Source organism: Cyprinodon variegatus, unplaced genomic scaffold (genome assembly GCF_000732505.1).
Source record: "Cyprinodon variegatus isolate N-32 unplaced genomic scaffold, C_variegatus-1.0 Scaffold84, whole genome shotgun sequence".
Taxonomy (NCBI): Eukaryota; Metazoa; Chordata; class Actinopteri; order Cyprinodontiformes; family Cyprinodontidae; genus Cyprinodon; species Cyprinodon variegatus.
Window position 1 is genome coordinate 850,001 of NW_015150537.1, and position 18,468 is coordinate 868,468.

The window sequence follows — 18,468 nt, forward strand, 5'->3', positions numbered from 1 at the left end:
TAAGAGTTCAATGGATTCAAAGTTTTTAAAGTCATAATGTAAGATTAGTATACATTGATGCGTATAGTTTCTGACAACAGCTCGGTCTGACCCAAGATGGCCGCTCTGTCGGCACGCCCTCTATTAATGTCTATGGAAACAAAGGCCTCTGTTGTTTCCCAAACAGCGACATCTGCATCCATGGCTCATTTAAAGAAAAATAAAATATTCTGACTCATTTGAATTTTTTTCAACGAAACTCTTCAGGCCTGCACTTTTTAGCAAACTTTCCTTTATTATAAATAAAATCTTTATAGAACTGCGCAAATGTCATTAAGAAAAAAAACAAAAACACATTTAAATATTTTTGTTTAAAGAACAATCTAAAATATTTCCTGAACTTTATACGATAAATATTTAATATCAGTGATTATCCCAGGTTGTCCAATGAACCATTAGTTGATATATATTCGGAGTAACAGACATAAAAACTGAAAGAGGAGTTGATAGTTATACGTAATCAACTTGCAACAGTTTCACTTTAGTCTGAAAAAAAACATGATATCAAACAGTTTGTTCACAAATTTATGGTTTAGATTAAAAATAGAGCAACTGCATTGTGAAGAAGAAAAAAAAAACAAATTCATCTGGTCACTTTATCACATAACAATGAAACATTTCATAATATTTTCACTTAAAGATCTTTAGAAGTTTTTTTCTGATATCCGTCTGGGACTGATCTATCAGTGGTGCCAACGGTAGAAAACCTGTGTGCTTTAAAGTCATATCGTTAGTGTAAATTGCATATTTCCTGTTTTATTTTGTAAAGATTATTTCACTAATGCTCAACCTTAAAATGAAAAAAGTTCAACGGAGTCACATTCCAGCAGGTCAGTAGAGCACCAGATCGGTAGTTCCTCTGTTCTACCTGGTGAGGGCAGCAGTCCTACCTACTTCCCACCTGAAGAAGAACAGAACTGGAGCCATAAAATAAACCCAGAATTGTTTCAAATAAGCAAAGACATAGATCCCACTGAAGCAACTAGAATGAATCTAAATGCTTGATCAGTTAAGGTCACGACATCTAAGACAACATGGTTACATTAAACTATGTGCTTTTTATCAACACATTAAAATCCAGTCCAGTAAACAGAATTTCCATCTTTTAGGATTTGTTACATCCAGAAAGAAGTGGCACATTCGCCTATTTAACAGCGTGAAGACAAACCGTGACAGAAGAGCTCAGAAGTCAATAAATAAAGTCCCAAACATCTGTCATGGACATGAAACCCTTCCAGATGTTTTTTAGTGCAGCTCCTTCCCATGCCGACCTTCAATGTTTCCTCTGTGACTGGCACGTCCCACAAAGTTTGTCATGAGTTTATGGCCTCTAAAATGTGAAGGTGAAGCAGCTTGTTGGCAGGTTGGAAGAGATGCGCAGAGGTTTGCGTTCAGTGCACAGAATCAGAACATCAGTAGTGTTTTCTGGTAAGTCCCACCAGCTTATCTGAAGCCAAAAGAGTCAAAATTAAAAACAAATCTTTGAAAAAAAATACAAAATCTACATATTTTTCTTTTTCCTTTTTTTTTTACATTCTTTATATTGCAGCTTTCTGGGTTTCAGGCGTTCAGGCTGAGGACTAATACTGCGGACAGCTGAAGCGAGTCGGACATCAGAACCAGCCGCACCAGTCAAACACTGATTGGTTCTGATTTCACCGACAAATCGTCACCATGAGCTGATTTTCCTCCATTTATGGTAAGATTAGCAAATCTCACAGATTATTGCCAGTTTCCAGAGTCTGCTGGTCTGTTGCCAAGGTCAGAAACGGAACGCAGACGAACAGAACCACTGTTCAAGTGAAGAACCGTCTCTGTTTAGTGCATTTATGTCAGTTTGTTTTTTCTGTGCAGTGTATTCCTGGCTGCTGATCTGTTTTGCATTTGAAAACGTCTGACTGGAAGTTCTTCTGAACCCATGGTCCCGGGCCTGCGGGGTTCTCACCCAGAGCAACAGTTTCTTCAAATGTCCCTGAACTCCAATAGAAACTGTTCTGACCAGCAGCAGGTTTGCTAAACATGGAGGCTCTCAGTGGAATCATCAGTTAGGGTCTCTGTGAATCGGACTCTGCTGTGGGACGAGCCGGGGTCATAGCGGCTTGTCGATCACTGCGACCCCTGAGGAAGCAAGGGAAAAAAAAGCTCATGTTAGTTCAGGTTTTAAGTCCAGGCTCTCTTTGGGACACTGATGCTCTGACGTACCGGCATAGCTGCGGCCATTGCTCATGTTGGTGGGAATAAGGCTCCATTTATCGGTGACTGGATTATAAAACTCCACAGAGGAGAGGTTACAGGAACCATCATCTCCTCCGATCACATACAGCAGCCCGTTTATGGCACAAACACCTGCAGGATTCAACAGTTTAACTGATTAACTAGAGCTAATATGAAAGCATGACTCAACACTATTTTGAACACTTTATCTAAAGCAGCTGTCTTTACATCTAGTCCAATAGAGGCGGTCAAGCAGACCACTTGTGCAAGTGAGTAAACCTGTTTTATCGTGTTTGAGTTTAAGAAAGTTGAAGGTAAACCAGGATTTGATTTCCTGAGGGCAATCACAGATGGAGGTAGTTTTGAAGGAATGGTCATCTGCATCGCAACAAATCTGAAGAACATAAGATCTAGCAGAGGGGGGTGGGGGTAATATAAAGTAAAGGGCCCAGAACAGAACCATGAGGGACACCAGAAAAAAAGAACAGATGGATGAGAATGTTTTATAACCGCATGAACTGAGTGTAACCAGAGCGATGTGATGGGAAACAGTTTAGGGGAAACAGATAGGAGCCATTCTATGTAGGAGGAGGAAGGAGAAGCAAAGGTCATTAGTTATTTTAATTATAGTGGTTTCAGTGCTGTAAGGAGAAGAAGCCAGACTGGAACAGTTTATAAAGATGGAGGAGAGGGGGAATTAATGTGGGCTGGACTGCCTTTTCCAGGATTTTTAAATGAAACTGGAGGTTGGAGATGGAACCAGGTTACTGAATATGTTAACACCAAAAACTGCAGCAGATTTAAATAAAGCCTGGCTCACAGTGGTTGAGTTCCACTTTTTAAATCTCCAATCTGATGGTTTTCCATGTCACACTGACTGCAGTGCTTATAGAAATAAAGCAGATCCTGATCTGTTCAGTTGCACAAGTCAATTGTGTAGAAATGTGGAGGAAGAGAGTCTGGTTGGTGCAGAGAGTTGGTAACGGGAAGGGATTGCGTGTTCTCACTAAATTCCAGTAATTATGAATAATATAGAAATTTCGCAAAACAAAACAATTTGCAAACTGATATCTTTATATTTGGCTCAAAAATGTAGATCTTACTCTGAAATCAATCTGAATCAATACAAACTCTGATGAAGATCACTTTCAATAAAAGGAACCAGAACCTATTCACATTTTTTCCAAAATGGGTTAAAAAAAAATAGCCCTGAATGTTGGAACACTAACTTATACAGTCGTATGTTTACATCACTTTTTTTCATCAGTGTTTATCACTGCTGCTTACCTTTATCAAGGCTGCACTGTAAAAAAAAATTAAGAAGTCTAGAGAGCTATTCTTAAAGAAATGTATTTTTCTATACACTTGTGCGTACAAAACTACAAAATAAGATCTGTCTAAGTCTTTTTCAGGTCAAACCAGAATCTAAAATATGTTTTACTGATATTTTCTTTTAAATAACACAAGTAGGTATAAGATGAGAAGAGTGTAGCATCCAACCATATGCAACACTCCTTCCCTCAAAGACTCTGCTTTCAGAAGTTAATCTGTAACCAGAAGAGTCCAGAAGAGTTTAGTGTAATAACAGTCTAAGTGCCAATGTTCTGGTTCTGGTCTCAGACGTTCTTTAGAGAACAATCAGCATCATGAAGACCAAGGAACCCAGCAGGCAGAGCAGGAGGACCCTGGTATCTCTGGAGGAGCAGCAGAGATCCACAGAAGATCTGTTAGCAGTTTTCCACAAACCATGTAGGATAAAAAGCATCCAGCCAGAGAGACAATGGATGAGTTAGATTGAAGTAGATTCATGGTGATGATGGCCTAAACCTGAACCCACTGATGTTCTTCCTTTCTCTGCCAGCCAATGAACACCAAGATCTCTGCGGCTGTAGGGGAGTAATGGTGGATCTGTGGTCATCGTCCTACCTGCATTTCTGCGACACATGTTCATGTCGCTGACCAGCCTCCACACGTTGCTCTGGGGGTCGTACACCTCCACGCTCTTCCTCACCAGAGGACCATCATGTCCGCCTGCTGCGTAGAGCAGGCCGCCCAGGACCCCCACACCTACAGAAAGACAAAATGCTTGCATAACTCTGACGCTCTGATAATCAATATCATAGCTCCACCTTTTGAGTTAAAAAATATTTATTTTTTTTAAGCAACTATAAAAACATCAACTGCTAATGGTTGCTAAAAACTTCAGGCTGTCCATTAGGGGGTGCTGTTGTCTCACATCAAATGAAGTTACAGACTGAGCAACACTTGATTCTATCTATAAGAAGCTGCTTTAGACTCACTCCGCCTTATAAAAAATAAAATAAACTTTTTTGGGGATGAAGGCTACCTCCGGTTTGTCTGTCTATAGTGTGTGTTGGGGTATGTGGGTGGATGCGTGCGTGCGCACCTGCTCCACTTCTCCGTGTGCTCATATCAGCCACATAGCACCACTGATCGGAGACTGGGTCGTATTCTTCCACTGTGCTGAGACACTGACGTGAAGCGCCGTCGTAACCTCCCACTGCGTACAGTTTACCTTCAAACACACACACTGATGTTGGTTAAATAATCTACGTTTTTTTTTTTTGTTCATATAACAGGCAGCTCTTACCGTCGACTACGCCGACACCCACGCTGCTGCGTCTGGTGTTCATAGAGGTCACGTATGTCCACTCGTTGGTTTTTTGATTGTAAACTTCAACAGTCGACAGACCTGAGTAGAAACAACCAGAAATCAGAACAATTCTCTACTTTTAGTGTCCTGGAAACATTCTCCAGAAATAAATATTCTACTTTAGGTTCCCCCCACCTGGAATACCTTTGAAGATAAGGAATCAAACTTTACTTTGTTAAAATCCTCCAGTCTCAATTTGATTCTGATTCTGCCCCTTGCTCATAGTTCCTCCTGGGATGGGTGGCTTTCATATCAATCACTGTAATCATTTCATTATGATAAATGCCTGGAAAGGGTTAAAGGGTCTAATTAAAAAGTCCTTTTACTGTTAAATATCAACAGCTAAACGATAAAAGGTTGTGTGGATCGGATCGGTCTGAGCTGCAGAGCAGCGGTGGAAGCAGGATGCCAATATGCGATCAGAGCCTTCACTTCAGTCCGTCTGTGACGGTGGCCTGAAACCTAACTTCAGCTGTTCTCACTCCTATTACTGGAAGCGAAGCAGTTTTCAGGTAGAGCTTCAATACATTTAGAATTCTCCTTCACATCAGTTCAGGCTGGAAAATACAACATCTGTCTTTTATCATTATAATCAAATAATTAATGTTATAGAAACCACCCACCTCCAGAGGAAATCTAAACTTTGTGCTGTTTCATTTATTTGACCCCCTAATGTACATTGCTATAAAAACGGTTGATCTAATATTGGCGGTTTATTCTAATTTACGGAGGAAATTAGTTAAAAACATGTCTGGTTTCTCAACCTTCAGCGGTTCTGTGTCACATGTACCTATACTTCCATTAAAGCCTCCCACAGCGTACAGCAGGTCTCCCAGAACAGCTGCTCCCAGTGTGCTGCGTCTCTCCTGCATGCTTGCCGCGGCGCTCCACTGGTCCCTCGCTCCGTCGTAAACGTCTACGGTCCGCTCCCGCAGCGAACTGTTGAACCCGCCCACCGCGTACACTCGGCCCGCCATGGAAACCACGCCTGCGGAGACACAACCGGAGGATGATCTGCTAACTTGTCCGGTTTTGGATGCCTGGGACTAAATCATGAACAGAATGGCAGTGCGTCCGATCAGCAGCTAGATGGTTGGAAGTTGAACAGAGTTGGATCTGAATGGATCCAAAGATTCAATGTGAGGAGGTCATATGTGAGCAGAAGGATCAGCAGCAGAAGCTCTGCTGATCCCGTACTGACCTGCCCGGCAGCGTCTGGAAGGCAGATCAGCAACCTGGTACCAGCGATCTTCCTGGAAGTCGTAACACTCGACGCCGCGGATGGCTTTAGGAGCCTGACCCCCCACCACAATCATCACCTGTACAGAACCACGATTCAGCTCTGCAGAACTAATGTGCAAAAAAAAGAAGTTGATCCGTCTTGCCCGGCGGCCTGGTCCTGCACCTTGGGGATGCTGACAGGAGTCCGCGGTCGTGTTCGGTCCGTCTTGATGAGGTGGCGCTGGTCGGCCGGCAGCAGGTGATACTTCATTGCTTCGATGAGAAAGTCTTTGCAGGTGTTGTTGTTCTTTATTAAGGCTTCTTCCTCAACAATCTGAAAACCAGGAACAGATTCCAAGGAAAATGTCACTTTTACATGATAAACCAAGCAAAGATGGAGGATAGGCCTGGCTTACCTTGACGAGGTAATCCCTGGACAGCAGTGGGAGTCTGACGTGCTCCATCAGTTTGGGCATGTACTCCAGACGAGTCGGTTTGTCGTATTTGATCCAAGATATCATCGCCTCAAACACCTGGGGAGAGGGATGAGGGGGGGATTCAGATTCAGAGGACGAACGGAGACTTTGAAATACAGCAGTTAGCATCTCCATCACTCACTTTTCTGCTACAATACAGGCGTGGTCTTTCAGAGTATAATGTGATTAACGACCCTGCAGGCAGCGATCAACATGATAAAGGAGCTGAATGTTTGCTTCAGATTGCTGTCCCTCACCAATCAACTCCATTTACATGAAATCTTCACCTGAAGGAAGGTTAAGTTGCTCCAGCGAAACAACGGAAGAACCCTCCTGCTGAGAAGTCTGTCTGGATCAGTTCCTGTCCTCCGACCTTCTGATTACTTTGCATCCAAACTGAACTAAACCAGAATCTGCTTTCCTGCTCTTACGTTCAAACAGTTTGTTGTGGAAAAAGGAAAATCAAAGGAAGAATCTGGTAAAAGATGACATCATATCCTGGCCTAATTAAAGCACCAGACAATAGGGCTATATAGAATTAAATATATTGAACTGATTTCAAACTTAACCTTTAAAGCTGGGCATACACTCATTGCACACGGCTACAGCTCAAACTGTACAACAAAACCACAGGGTTTAAAAGTTCACAGCGAACAAAGCATGTTCTTCATGACCTTACGATTCCTGACGGGAGGTGGTCGTGAGAGGCTAATCGCCCCTCCTTACCTCCTGTATACTGCACGACGCTTGAAATATTCTTGCACGACTGGAGTATCGGGCCAAAAAGGGCACACACAAAAAATCAGTGTATGCCCGGCTTTATACTTGAACACCTTGAATCAGAGAGACTGAAACCACAGAGTACTAAACCAGTTGCTCCAAACCTTTTCCTCAGTGGAGACTGTGAGTTGGTCACTGGAGATCAGGCTGGACACCTGCTGTAGAGACAGACCCAGGAACTCCTCGCCCTGCACCACCTCAGAGAAATGCTGCTCTGAGATGCATAAAAACACCAAGTTACAGGCAGCTAGTAAGCTGAGTGACACATGCAGGGTTATTGCACAGACTTCATAGATCCTTTTCCTTACCAGCGTACGCATGGGCCTGGCTGAGAAGCTGCGTGCAGGTGTGCAGGTCAGCAAAGGCTCGGATGCCCAGACAGTTGGTGGGATGAAGCTGTGACTGCAGGAACTCACAGCAGACCTGACGAACGTCCATCAGCTGTAGGAGGCTGGCTGCTGGCAGGAGAACCTGGAGGTAAAGCAGAGGTTAGACTGTGGCATCCAGGCTCCATGTCACCTTTGAAGACTAGTTCCAGGACTATAGAAAATACCTTTACTGGTCTTCTGCAGAAGCTTCATTCAGCCAGCATCATTAGCCTGATGCTATTTTGTTAAACATAACCAAACTACCAACTTTTGAACCTTAAACCAGAGACGGGCTCCCAGTCTGGCTTAAATCTTCTGGTTTTTAGCCTCATTGATGATGATGCTGCTGATCACTGAATGCACCGAACCACACCAGGTTTCCCTCAAAATAACAATCTTCAGTGTGGAAGCTGTTACTACGTATAAAAATATGTACATCTCTGTACCAGTGCGGTGTTAAAATGACAACAAAATTTATTTTATTTTTTAGTTTTTTTACTATTCAGAAAAAAAACTTTTCGTATTTAAGAGAGCGACAAACATAATGGAAGAGACTCCTGAGTTTAATCACAGATCTATATTTTCAGGGGGAAAAAAATAAGAACGGATGATACCGACATTGACCCGAAACAATATCAGCACAAATCATAAATACTTTAAATGCTTAATTTGGAGCTTAAAATATTAGAAAAGGCTTGATCAAGTGATCCTACTCAAAGAGAAAACAAAAGTCAGCAACAATCGGTATGAGAACAACTGACTCATTTATTATTAACCAATGGGTTACACAGACTTTAGAAAGAAGCGCTACTTTTTTTTCAAAAGCATACCAATGTCAAAGATTATAGCTGCAGGGTGATATAAGCTGATATTGGACTTAGACATAACTTCTCTCAAATACTCTCTTCTGCATCTAATCTTTGTTTATGCACTCAGATTTGCACTTTCTTCCACAGATGTTTTCTCCTCCTGCTTTCCTGCTTCTCCTTGTGCACTTACCACTTTTATCTGCTTGTGGATGTTCCCCCCCAAAGTAAAATTCATTGGAAGGTAAAGGCTTCAGAGTAAAACAACAGATCAGTGTTTTTCCTCTTAAAGTTGATCTAATCAATAATTTGCTGTAAAATCTACAAGCAAGCAAGCAGTGAAAGTTACTTTATGATCCGCTAACTCGGGGGGAAAGGAATCTGTAATACGGTACTTATATTTTCAATGTTCTCTGACAAGCCGTCTTCCTGCCTGAAAATATGGATCTCTGATATATAGCGTTGTTTAACAGACATACTGGAAAAATAAACTATAAAATAGAAATAAGAGCACTGGAAAAATGAACTCTAAAATAGAAATAAGAGCAGATTAATATACACTGGAAACTATTGAAATAAGGATTTTTGAATTTTTTCTCCCGAGAGAAAACAATACATTTTGAGCAGACCTTTAAAACCCTCATTGTGGTTAAAATAACATTCTTGAGTCTTAGATCAGTAACATCATCAACACTGAAGATGGGTACCTGGTAGCTCTCACATCTGTTGCGTTCACTGGTCAGAAAGATGTTGGCTTTTTGAGTTTTAGCCTGATTCAGTCTGGTTGTGGTCACCGGTCAGTTTCTTAGATATTCTCAAATATTTGACATAATTCCATATTTTATCTCTTTAGAGTTAGTTTGTGGTTCAAGAATAAAACTTTACTTTTGATATAGTTGGAAATATGAATATAGGTTAAAATGAAGAAGCAGTTAGTGAACAAATAGGAAAACAGCTTTGACAAAGCTTTCTATTCAGGCATCGGCAAACATTTCATCAGTGCGATCAGTGACTCAGGCTCATTAGATCACAGTCTGACTACCAGTGCTGTGCACATGTCTGCTAATCCGATAACAGCTAATGCCAGGGCTAACTTTTCCTTCGTCCAATTATCATTTGCACAGACTTTGGAAACAGTTGGCGGATCTATAAACAGATATTATTATATCTATAATCCTACAGGTGTTTACTGTTGCACATCTGCCCTGAAGCTTCACATTCCCTAAAATTAAACTAAGTTGAATCAATGCAACAATGGTTGAGCTTTCTTGTTTTTTTTTTGTTTTTTTTCTTTCTGGAACCAAACATTTTACTATGTTTGGTTCCAGAAAGTAGGAAACTAAATGCATAAAATCACCATAATTGAAAATCCATGTCACAAATGCACACACAGGAGAAGATATAACAGTAAAACACTCCGGTTAAAGAAACCAGATATAAATGACTCATTATGAATGTTAGCGACATTTTAAAAATGCACACAAACATTAACAAGAGCACCAAGCAGAAAACACTGCTGAAACAGTGGAAGGATATCCTCTCTCTCTCTCTGTCTCTCTCTCTCCATCTCTGGCCTTGCGTGCTTCCTGCTCTGATAATAATAGGAAGGAACCCGCCTGCTGCTGGATCATACTGGGCCTTGAGCACAACAGTCAAGCTTAAGAGTTAAAGCCAGCAGGTAAACATGGCCTCATCCACAGCCATTACCTGCTCCTCCATCCTTCAGTCACCTCATCACTTTTTACTTAATTTGAGTCAAAGTGATGTAACGTTCCTTAGATCCAGATTTATTTGCAGCCTCTCACCATAAAAAAGACAGATTTAGACATCATATAATAACTGTTTTCCTATTTGTTCACCAACTACTTCTTCATTTTAACCTATATTCATATTTCCAACTACATCAAAAGTAAAGTTTTATTCTTGAACCACAAAATAATCTAAAGAGATAAAATATGGATTCATGTCAAATATTTGAGAATATCTAAGAAACTGACCGGTGACCACAACCAGACTGAATTGGGCTAAAACTCAAAAAGCCAACATCTTTCTGACCAGTGAACGCAACAGATGTGAGAGCTACCAGGTACCCATCTTCAGTGTGGATGATGTCACTGATCTAAGACTCAAGAATGTTATTTTAACCATCAACAAGGCTTTTAAAGGTCTGATCAAAGACAGCAGACTTGAAAATTGTTACTTTAGAGAACCATTTTTTGCGAGATGCAAAAACATCGAAACGTTGGCAGTGTTTTAAAAACGTTATAGATTTCAGGATCGACTGTACATCTTCAGCGGGACACAAAATATGTTTTATTAAAGCTAGACGTACCAAACTGCTAATATAAGATACCAAACACTTTGAATTATCAAATATAATGTCTGCTTTTTAAATGATAATTTCTTTCTAACACACAGACAACATTTAATGTTGATCATATGGAAAAAATTTAAAAACGATCCAAAATTAGAAAATAAAAATCAGCAGGTTTGAAAGGTTGACAAAAAAAAAAAAACAGAAGGAAAATTATAAAATTTTATATCCTTACATTTTTCTGTTATTTAGAACTAAAAAAAGAAGCACGAATACTTTATCGTCAGTATTATTTATCAAAATGATTTTATCCAGTAAATACTAAACATTCAGCTGATAAAAAAAAAACAGGAGGCAGCATTTAATACCAGCTTGATTTGGGTCATTCTGACACAGACTGAAAGCGCTGAACAAAACAAATATCCAAGCAAAGGAAAGAGGTCAGGGAAGTAGTTTCTGGCTTCCTGCTCAACGTCCAGGAAGTCCTGACTAACCCAGAGGTATTTCAGACTTAATTACACAAACTGTAAATAAGAACCCAAAAATCTAAAAACAGATTGAGGTTTTGGGATTTCTGGTTCTCTAGAGATCCTTCTTAAATCTAAACCAAACATTTGGAAAGAATATTAGAAAACACTAAAGAGGCTATAAATTCCCCTCTTTGGCTGATTGCTGGGTACATTTTTCCACAAATCCAAAAGGGTGGCCCATCCTAAACCTGCTAACTGCATCTGGGTTGATGAATCAATTTCTTCAAACTTCAAACAAAGTTGAACATTTACTGACGTTTAACAACAGAGGCTGGATGTGGACAAACAGAGAATTACACACGAATTAAGACAGCATCTGACTTTGATGGGTTTTATTTCAGATTCCCACATTCAGTCATGTGTAGAGATGAAAGAGAAATATCCTCCAGTCAAAGTCTTCTGTCCATTCCTCCAAACTCAAGTTATCTATGTAAACTTTAGGCGGGTTTAAACTGGAATAAACTTGCTCTCCTCAAGGCTCCATCCCAACAGTGATCATTTCAGGTGGGACAAAGTAATGTGTCGCTATCCTAACTCAACAGAAAGAAGGGCTAACGTGCCTACTTAGCATGGCACATAGCAACAATTAACGTTTGCTGTGATCAATATTTCACTCAAGAGGAAACCATTATGGTTAGTCTTCTTTGATTTGTTAAAAATGCGAAAAATATATATTTTTTTCTGTGTGTGTAGAGAATCCCTGACTGCAGCCTGTGCATGCTAGCTTAGAATGGCAAAATCTCAGCGATATAAACATTTATTCTGAACAAAATTAACAACACAAACAGTTTATGATTTTAATTGTATGGGGTAAGATGACTGTCAATAAAAATGCATGTGTAGATGTCTGCATTTTTTACTGTATGTCAATAGAGGTGAAGAAATTTAAGTTATGAATTTGCTCCTTGTTGTGAACTCATACATACATGACATCAGATGTTTACAACTTACAACTTTAAAACGATACCAGTACAAATTTATGAGAAAGAATCACAAATCTGTACTAATTATTTGTAGTCGTATTTATATTTTTCCTTTTCACTTGTTAATGTGTCCTTTTTACTAAAACATTGGTGAATTAAACTTATATATTTATGATGTCACATTAATGTATGAGCTGACAACAAGGAACAAAACAGATCTTACTTTTCTTCATTACTCCAAATGATAATTTCAGGCATCTAAGCAAGCATTTTTATTGAATATTATCTTACCCCATATTAATGTTTGCTATAGTAAAGGAAAATGTTCATTGTAAAAAGAAAAAACTGAAAGAAAAAATATTTTTTTTATATATATATAGACTGAATCAATAATAGTTTGCAGCAGCCGTGATGAAAACAGAGGGCTGTAAATATTCATCCTAGAGGATTATTAGAGAAAATGAGGCTTTTTACTGCTCATCTCTATTTAAAAACAGACCTGAAAAGTAACGCAAACTGCATGAGGACAATAGGTGGCAAACATTTTCTCTCCTACTCACCTGGACATTGTCCTCTGTCACCTCTATCTCAGCTGTGTAAATATAGTCCACCAGTTTCCTCAGAGTCTGGCCGTCCACCTCCCTGATCTCCACCTGGTGGGCTTTGCTCTCGCTCATGTCACCTACAGACAGACAAGTAATCACCTTCAGCTGCACAGCAGAGTTACAAACCAGATTCCCATGCACACACAAAGCTTAAATCCAATACCTGTGAACATGGCACAGAAGTAAGGGCTACAGGATGCCAGGACCACCCGGTGGGCTGGAACTTCAACGCTACCCGCCACCAGCTGTACGTCACACAGCATCTTTTTACTGAAGGACAGGCAGCAGCGTAGAAACAGGTTATTAGTTTGTCAGTACTTACGACAACATATATGCTCCAAACCGTATCTACCTCCTCAGATCGTTCATCAGCTGGAAGGCTTTCCTCATGTGTGTCTGGTTGAACGTGTGAATCCCTCCGTTCACCGTGTCCTCCTCTGAATCCGTGGGGCAGTTTGGACGTGGCGAGGCCGGTGGGGCCACCAGACTGGTAAGACATGAGAGGCAGTGTCTGGATCAGTGGAGATAGATGGGGACGAACCAACAAGTTAGAAACAGGTAGGATTATCTCAAAATCAACTTAAAATTAGTGTGGCTTGATAACTAAAAAGGCGAGGCAATTAACTCTTAGAATCGAAGTGTTTTGTTCACTAATGGAGGAGAGTTGGCCTAGTGGTTGGAGCAGTGCGCTTGTGCTCTGAGAAGGCTGCAAGTACCCGGTTGAATCCCCACAGCCTGCACTCTGGGTTCCTGAGCAAAACCCTTAACCCCACACTGCAACCCTGGCGCCACACAAGGGCAGCCCACTGCTCCTCACGGGGATGGGTCAAATGCAGAGAGTTAATTTCCCCATTACCAGACAATAAAGGGATTTACATAACTTCTATTATTAAGTTAAAATGGCCCCTTACAGGGAAGTTTCAGCCATGTTAAAATTTCCTCTGCACCACAAAAACTGACATTATCAGGTCCTTAGATGTTAAAGGTTATCCGGCAGAGGTCAAGAAATGTTTCCACAAGCAAAACAAGATGTTCTACTTTTAATGTGGTTGAAGTTCACCACTGTCATTTTGATGTTTATATGCTAGATTAGCACCGTCCTGTTTGTTATAACATCAGCTAATGCTCAAATAGCAAGATACAGAATAGAGACCTTTAAACAACACAGACTAGGTCTGCAGAAAAGACTAATCAAAAAGCAAAAACCCAAACCACCAACTTTCAGATTACTGGTCAACCCTTATTTATGTCTATATGATATATTTCCTTGTATAAAAAGTAAAGTAGCTATTTGTACCAAGAACAAACACATCAGAATAAACAGGATCAAACTTTACGTTCGTTAATTATTTACAGTAGAATAACTAAACCTCCTAGCATAGCACGCCATATTTTATTGTTCAGTTGTAACAAGTACTGTAACTGTACTACTGAATGATGCTGAAGATGATGACTGTACTTCTGAAGAAAACTCAGATCATCCAGTGTTGAAACACTGCCTGTGTAAAAAAATAATTATAATAAAAACAAAAGAAAACAATTTTTCCAATTTTTAATCTAAAACTTATTCTTATAGATCAATTCATTTCACTATGTTTTCTTTTATTTCCACCGTCCTTCCAGTTGCTATTATTTACCATTAAGTTATAACTTTGCAGCTAAATCTTAATATAATACTAGTATCAATAAGCTGTAAAACTTACGAGTCATGTAATTAATAAATGAAATTAAAATGTGTTAAATAAAATTTTAGATTAAATCAGAAACACTGATTCTAGATCGTGGGAATCATAATTAAAATCATTCTTGAACTTTAAAATCGATGTCTATCCTTATTCCCAACAGACATTAGTCAGAGTAGCCTTATCTGCCATCCTGGGATGAAAACCATAAAGAAAAACCCTGAGCTCATCAATGATGTGCCTTCTGTCAAAAACCTGCTCAGATCCACCACAGCTTATGACATCCTAGATCTAAGTCTGTGATGGCTCTCTGCAGAAACATTATCAAAATTCATCTAACATCTCATTTACCCTCTGGTTTAACGAGGTACTAATCTGTCATTATTCTATCCAGCACATTGTGTGACCTTCATTATTTTTGGCACTACCAGCTCTATTGTAGTGACACTCTATTCAGCAGATAAAATTGTTTATTTGTACTCTAAACAATAAGCTGAACCATTCCTATGGAAAAAAAAACGATTATCAAATATTCAATTAGTTAATGAATTGAATAATCGTTACCTGAAGTTAATGGACTAAAATGTGACATCACAGCATCGTAGCATATTTTGCTATATGATTATCAATCTATTAATCAAATCTAGTCAAACTTTAATCAGTTAGAGTATTAATTCCAAATCTTGGCCAATAAAAGTGTTAACTATTGCCACTTATAGCAAAATGGCCAACAAATATGTCTTTAGTGATATTTTGGGGGAGGGGTGACCTAGTAGTTTATTAAAATAATGGTAATTTTTTTTGTATAATTTTAATTTATATATATAGGCACAGATTTTGGGATGTAGACACATTTTCGATGCATCTTTTGAGTTTTAATGACTGCTTTTACACACATAACTGATTTTAAAAAAAAAAATCAGATGTCAGTTTACCATCAAGTGTATTTTATAATTACAGTTTAGCCAATGATCCTGCCAACATAGATGTTAATGTGACTCTTTGGGGAATATAAACAAATTAGGGGGGAAATCCAAAAAGAAAACGTGTTTTCTATTTACCCTGATTTGATAACATCATTGAAAATTGAAGATATGAAAATTAACATAGCCAGTATATATTACACATCAAAACATGCCTGTGTGTCCACATCTACATGCAACAGATCTACACATAATCCGTTTAGATTCTGTTGATCATTCTATGTGGATATTGGCCTCATTGTTGGGATATATTTAGACTTATAAAGTGAAGGATGAAGCTGTTGCAGAATCGTTTGCTTTTGAACCTCCAGGCAGAGTTGAGCAGTGAGAGCAGATTGTAATGTGGGTGTGTGGAGTTTCTGATCATGTTATTGGCTCTAAAGTGATAAAGATGCTGGAATTAAAACCAAAGGCTGTCAACCAGTGGTCAGTGGATGTCAGCCATTAAGTAAAAAAACCAAAAACTTTAAAATATGTGCCACTAACACTCCTCTGTTAGCAGCAACAGGATGGCTAGCTCCTAGCATCGCTGTTTAATAACTTGTAAGCCAACAGGAGCTTTTAGCAGCTGTTACCTTCAATAAAACATCACCGCAGCTTTAATCTGGATCTATTTTATGATTGAGACAGCTCAGTTTAAGTGATATTTGCCGAGTATCGGTGTGGTAACTTTGCTTTGAATTTGACTGCATCGCACCAACTGTCAGCAATGCTAGCAAACTAACCGAAGCTAAGAAGCTAGCTTAGAGTTCCTGTAGCGGGAGGAGGTGTCGGGAGCACGGCTTGGATATGTGGGTCATGTGGACTAAAATGTTCTCCGGCAGATGTAGAATCAGCGTGAATGGCAGCTTTGCTTAATAATCCTCAGCGCTGAGCCAACTCACCCTAACGACACACCGTCCATCCTCCCGGAGTCAGAGCGCACAGCAGGCATGAGAGCGCTGCCCGAGCATCCAGCGCAGCTCGTCTATTAGCGAGAGGAGTCACTCTGGCAACACAGCTGTTGCTTTTCAGGCAGAGCTTGTATGTTCGCAAGACGAGTCACTCAACCTGAACATTAATGGTCTTGCTTAACACTTCGCATTTAGAAGTATTTATTTATTTGTTCTATATTTTTTGAGCAATTATTGACGGAAAATAAGCTATTCAAATTGTTTTCTGGAAATAAATTAAAATTAATCATTAAAAACTTACAACAGAGAAATAGAAAATATTATGAAAATATAAATTCTCCTGAATAACATAATAAAGAAGTTTTTTTTAAAACGATCTATATCTGGTATCCCGTGAAATGTTTTTTGTTTTATAAACTATAAATGGGACCTTGACCCAATGTGAAACTTTTGTGTGGATAATGAAACTCTGGTTGATCTCTTTTGTGGCTTTTTTTTTATACAGAAATGCAGTTTTTTTTTTTTTTCATGAGTACCCAGGTGTGCTTAAATGACAAAATATATTGTTTTGTACAGTGAAAAAAAATAAACTGCTTATTATTGAAATGTTGTATTTTAAATCTGTTTAGATTTTATGGCAAATACAAAACTCTCTCAGAGTTGGGTCCTAACTAGTTATTTTTACTCATTGATAGCTTGAGTAACGTTTTTGGGGGGAAATAAATATATTTGCAAGTAATTTTACTGCATTACAGCTTTTACTTGTATCTAAATATTAAATATTGCTACTCTTACCTCTGTGAACATTTGGGGTGTTCAACCTGTTGCAAATTGCTTTACTGAAACGTCTTCTAAGCCAAAAATGTACCAGAAACAAGCAGCTTATGTGTGTCACTGTGAACTATATTTCAATTCTGCTGTGGCGTGTTAATACTTTCTCCTGTTTTTAATTATATCACCTACTCAGAGTATTCATTTTATACGGGCAAAGTGTTTCTTTTGCTTTAATTAGTTGAGCTGTATTATTAGGAGGTTTTAAAAGTATGTACATTCTTTATTAAGGATTAAACTCCATTAATAAAAAAGTGCACAATCTACGTTTTTCTCAAGTACAAAATACATAAAGTTCTGCCTATAACTATATGGAAAAAAATAAATATGCACAGAAAATGGGTAATTTTCCTCTTTTGCTCATTGTGTTGGTAGAAAACTGACTTATTCTATTTTAGTACTTAGTTACTGAACACCTCTTATTATTTATATTTTTAGTCTTTAAAATATCAGAAAATGTACAAAGCTTTTTAACTTTGTTGTGTCTTACAGCATGTATCAGAAATTCTCATCTCTTGTTATAATCTTTTCCTTGCTGGGTAACTTGATGTTTACTTTTTACTTTTACTGGAGGGAGTTGAAGTAGTACTATTCTAGCGTCAGTACAACTCAACAGTATTTAAATGGTCACAAGAGAAAAACCATCAATATGATGCTACTACCTTCTATCATATGAAAATAGTTTGCTTAAAGTCAAGTTCAGGCCTGCAGACGAGCCAAGCTATAAATGTCCTGAAAAACCTGCTGCCATTTGGTTATAATTTAGTGTTAACATATAGTGATTACTATATATGGGTTTTATTTTATTTTTTATTGTCCTGTAATTTCTTGATCTTTTTTTTCCTTTTCACTGTCTCATTTTCTGCTGGTTTAGCTTCCATATTTGACCTATTTTATATTTTGTAGTAATTAAATAATGGAGCTTTTGACAATTCTCCTCACATTTCAAAATATACACGTTTATGTCATTATATTGTATTGATCGCACAGCTGTGATGTAAAATAATGATCTATGAAGGGGGACATTTTTATAGTGTAATCTGTACTGACTTTGCATTTGCCATATTTTGTTAACTTAACCCCATACTGGTTAAATGGCTTTTTTCCATCCATTTTGTATTCATTTATT

The 18,468-nt window shown here is 38.7% G+C and overlaps 1 protein-coding gene across 5 annotated transcripts; it reads right to left on the minus strand.

Moving 5' to 3' along the window:
* Positions 1-798: 798 nt before the first annotated feature.
* On the minus strand, positions 799-16,639 carry klhl3 (kelch like family member 3). 5 transcript variants are annotated; one of them, XR_001481196.1, is made up of 16 exons: positions 16,500-16,593; positions 13,303-13,461; positions 13,114-13,220; positions 12,906-13,027; positions 7,713-7,875; positions 7,509-7,618; positions 6,565-6,681; positions 6,333-6,482; positions 6,129-6,246; positions 5,718-5,915; positions 4,865-4,966; positions 4,661-4,789; positions 4,180-4,320; positions 2,242-2,385; positions 1,573-2,157; positions 799-1,486 (listed from the first exon to the last, which is right to left on the minus strand). XR_001481196.1 is itself a non-coding variant. In XM_015373292.1 (15 exons), the coding sequence occupies exons 1-15, from the start codon at positions 16,547-16,549 to the stop codon at positions 2,129-2,131; spliced, it is 1,815 nt and encodes a 604-aa protein (XP_015228778.1). In that variant the 5' UTR covers positions 16,550-16,639; the 3' UTR covers positions 799-2,128. The 5 variants fall into 5 exon arrangements, 4 of the variants coding, with proteins under 4 accessions (XP_015228778.1, XP_015228777.1, XP_015228780.1 ...); XM_015373292.1 differs by having other exon boundaries at positions 799-2,157; positions 13,303-13,437; positions 16,500-16,639; XM_015373291.1 differs by having other exon boundaries at positions 799-2,157.
* Between the last annotated feature and the right edge of the window lie 1,829 nt (positions 16,640-18,468).